This window comes from Mobula birostris, chromosome 24 (assembly GCF_030028105.1).
Source record: "Mobula birostris isolate sMobBir1 chromosome 24, sMobBir1.hap1, whole genome shotgun sequence".
Lineage (NCBI taxonomy): Eukaryota > Metazoa > Chordata > Chondrichthyes > Myliobatiformes > Myliobatidae > Mobula > Mobula birostris.
In genome coordinates, this window is record NC_092393.1 from 50341616 (window position 1) to 50344853 (window position 3238).

A 3238-nucleotide genomic window follows, 5' to 3' on the forward strand; every position below is an offset into this window, starting at 1 on the left:
CGCCTTTTGTTCCCAGTTACAGATAGAGGCTGAGTTCGTAACATACGTCGTTTGTTCCTTCTTGGAAGGCAAAGGAACATTTTCACAACGTACCTCAATGAACTGAATACGGGAAGGAACCGGTTGAAGTTTTTTTGGTCTTGTCTCAAATTTTCAAGGACTCCTTAAATACTATTGACTTGTTTTCTGTCTGCATTTCAACTTAATTTTTTTCCTCTTTCTGGTAACGAATTTAAATTGATGGAAGCCTTTCGGTACAAGTACCCATAGGGGGATAAATTAAGCTAGAGTCGGAGACACGCATAGCACAGTATACGGGAATCTGTGCAAATAGGCGAACAGCATTAATTGCATGGGCTTTGAATATGTGCAGTTTGGTTCCAATCCAAGTGATGGCGCCACCAGATCTTTAGCGCAAAGCGAGAACGAGATGAAGGGAGTTCGCCTTTATTGGCAGTTCAGGGAGAGTTGTGTACATTCCTCCTTACCCCCTCCTAAAATAGACCTTTAAATCGGGCCAAATGAAGGGTCGCTGGCCGTGGCGGTTCAATATTTTCCAAGCTCGCTGTTGCTGTGAACGGGATCCCTCGTATGCTGGCAACCTCTCCCCCACCCCCCCCCCACTCTCGGGCTCTTCGGAACAGGGACTGAGCTCTCAACGGCGGAGTGGAATGAGCCCCTTGGGTGTGCAGAGTGAACCAATTTGCTTGTAGCGCCTACAAATAATTGCATAAGCTCCAGGAATCGGAACGCCCGGCGCGACGAGAAGCGGTACACACGCACAGAATGTGAATGGTAGAATGAAAGAGCCCCAGCACCAAAGCAGACTCGCGCTGCTTTCTTTCTCATGAATCGAGCACAATGTGCCACGGTTTCTGAATCATTGCTTCATAGCGGAGGCTCCCCGGTAAATGCTGCCGATTCCGAGGGTAATGCAATAATTTTATTGCACCTTCTAAGAATGAAAATACTGAATCAAACTCTCCCAGAAGTAGCTTGTAATCGATACCCGTAAAGGAACGTACTCCTTAGACACTTCCCCTTTCTGGCAATTCGCCCATTTTTTTTTTCTTTTGAATCACGTTGTTACCAGAACTAATGCATTTCCAGGAACGGGAAGGCGGGGCTACTGCACACAAATATATAGCCGGCCTCTCCGAGCAATTGTGTCTGTAGTATCAAGAGATCGTGATCAGCACCGTTATAGTGAAGTCTGGCAGCCATCTGATCGACCCACATACACAAACTTTATCGACTTCTTGAAATACATTTAAAAGGGCATTGATTTGAAAGGAGCCAAGAAGACGGAGAGCTTCCTGTGGTCGAGCAGTTAGTTGTGTGATTCATATTCTGTGGCCCGGAGGCTGCGAAGAATCAGCTCTCGCTTCAATCCAGTACCCAAGCTCAGGCAACTTTTCGAGCCTCAGCTGATCTCATCACATTTGAAGCGCTGACCCACGATAAAAAGAGACAAGCAGCAGCAAACGGTAAGCCGACCGGATGATCAGACTTTGGCTTGATTTTGGGGGGGGGCGACTTTCGTGAGGCCACTTCGGTGGAGAAGTTTGAGTAGTTTGTGGTTAACGACACCGGGATGGCGGATTGGAATTCCGAACCATGAGCATGTGCTTCCTGTACTAAAGAAACAATTTGGAGCCAAATGGGGATCGGAGAGCCCTAGGGATCTCTCCAGCCTTCTCCGCGGGTCTGAAGTGTTTACAGATTCTGCTCAGCGTCTCTCACTTCTTGCTGTTGTTAAAGTCAGAAACAGTTCACCTACGTAGGGCAGTTGGGGAGGGGGAGGGTTGGACTTTCCTTGGGACAAACTTTCTGTAACACGTTCCAAACATAATTATTAATCGGTTGTGTTTCGGTATTTTTAACAGGCGCTGGAAACGTTATCAACAAGCCACTTTATGCTTTAACAGAAGTTTTTGAATTCTCCCGGAACTTCCAAATTCAGGACTTATCTGCAATGGTAACACACAGTAAATTTGACGGGATGAACCGTCCTGTCGACATGCCAGCTCAGAGACTATCGTATCGATTGAAGACCTTCTCCTCCAAAAGCGAATATAACCTTATTATGAACACTGTGCGGAAGCTGAAAGAGAGCGGCTTCTACTGGAGTACAATGAATGGGGGAGAGGCGAACATCCTCCTCAGCTCCGAACCGGTCGGGACATTTCTAATCAGGGACAGCTCGGACAATAGGCATTTCTTTACCCTCAGCGTTAAAACAGAATCGGGCACCAAAAACCTGAGGATACAGTGTGAAAACTGCTCATTTTTCCTACAAACGGACCCCAAGAGCACTCAAACAGTTCCTAAGTTTGACTGTGTGTTAAAGCTGATTCACCATTATATGCCTTCAAAGTCTACAGACTCAGGGAATGTGAAAAGGGTCTACTTCATTTATTCTGGAGGCGACAAGATCCCATTGGTTCTCTCCAGGCCTCTTTCATCCACTGTTTCAACTCTGCAGCACCTCTGTAGGAAAACTGTAAATGGACACGTAGAGGTGTCTGGCAAAGTACAAGAACTGCCAATGCCTGTCAGACAGTTTCTACAGGATTATGATGCCCCTGTATAATCCTTCAATTGCCATATAAACTCTCACAAAACCGTCTGGCCTTTTTGGCTGGATATCTAAGCTTGAAGAACAGAAATATTTGCACTCTTTTTTATTTATAATAGATCTCAATAATTTATAATAAAATGCACTATTTTCAATGACACAAATCTGCATGCTTCATTTCTGAAATATGTGCTCTTCCACCTATTTGGTGAAACATGGTTCAAGTTCCTAATGTAGAAACCAGTCTCTGTTAACTTAAGACACACCAAAAAAAAAAGCCAAGTTTGCTTTCAATTAGTTTTCATTGTAATTTATCCAACCTCAACCCCTTGAGCCATGTTAAGTCTATAAGACATAGGAGCAGAATTAGGCCATTTGGTCTGTCAAACCTCCCCCCCCCCCCTTTCAGGGGCTACTATTTGATGTTAGCTTTTAGGAAAGTTACCATCTTAATGGCTTTTAGAGAATTTTCATTTTATTAACAAAATGGTACTGCCAAGGGGGTGAGTAACATTCTCACAATATTTAACATAGCATGCTTACAGTTCATTAGAACACGAGTGGCAATGCACTGCTTAGAACATACTGTGTAATACGAAATCTTAGTGTTGCAGTCTTCAGTTTGTTACTGAAATATTTATTCCCGATTGTTACAAGAAA

The 3238-nt window shown here is 44.3% G+C and overlaps 1 protein-coding gene across 1 annotated transcript; it reads left to right on the forward strand.

Annotated features, from left to right (window-relative positions):
• Positions 1–1343: 1343 nt before the first annotated feature.
• socs3b (suppressor of cytokine signaling 3b) lies at positions 1344–2742 on the forward strand. The gene is made up of 2 exons (XM_072242091.1): positions 1344–1487; positions 1887–2742. The coding sequence occupies exon 2, from the start codon at positions 1976–1978 to the stop codon at positions 2591–2593; it is 618 nt and encodes a 205-aa protein (XP_072098192.1). The 5' UTR covers positions 1344–1487; positions 1887–1975; the 3' UTR covers positions 2594–2742.
• Positions 2743–3238: the final 496 nt, after the last annotated feature.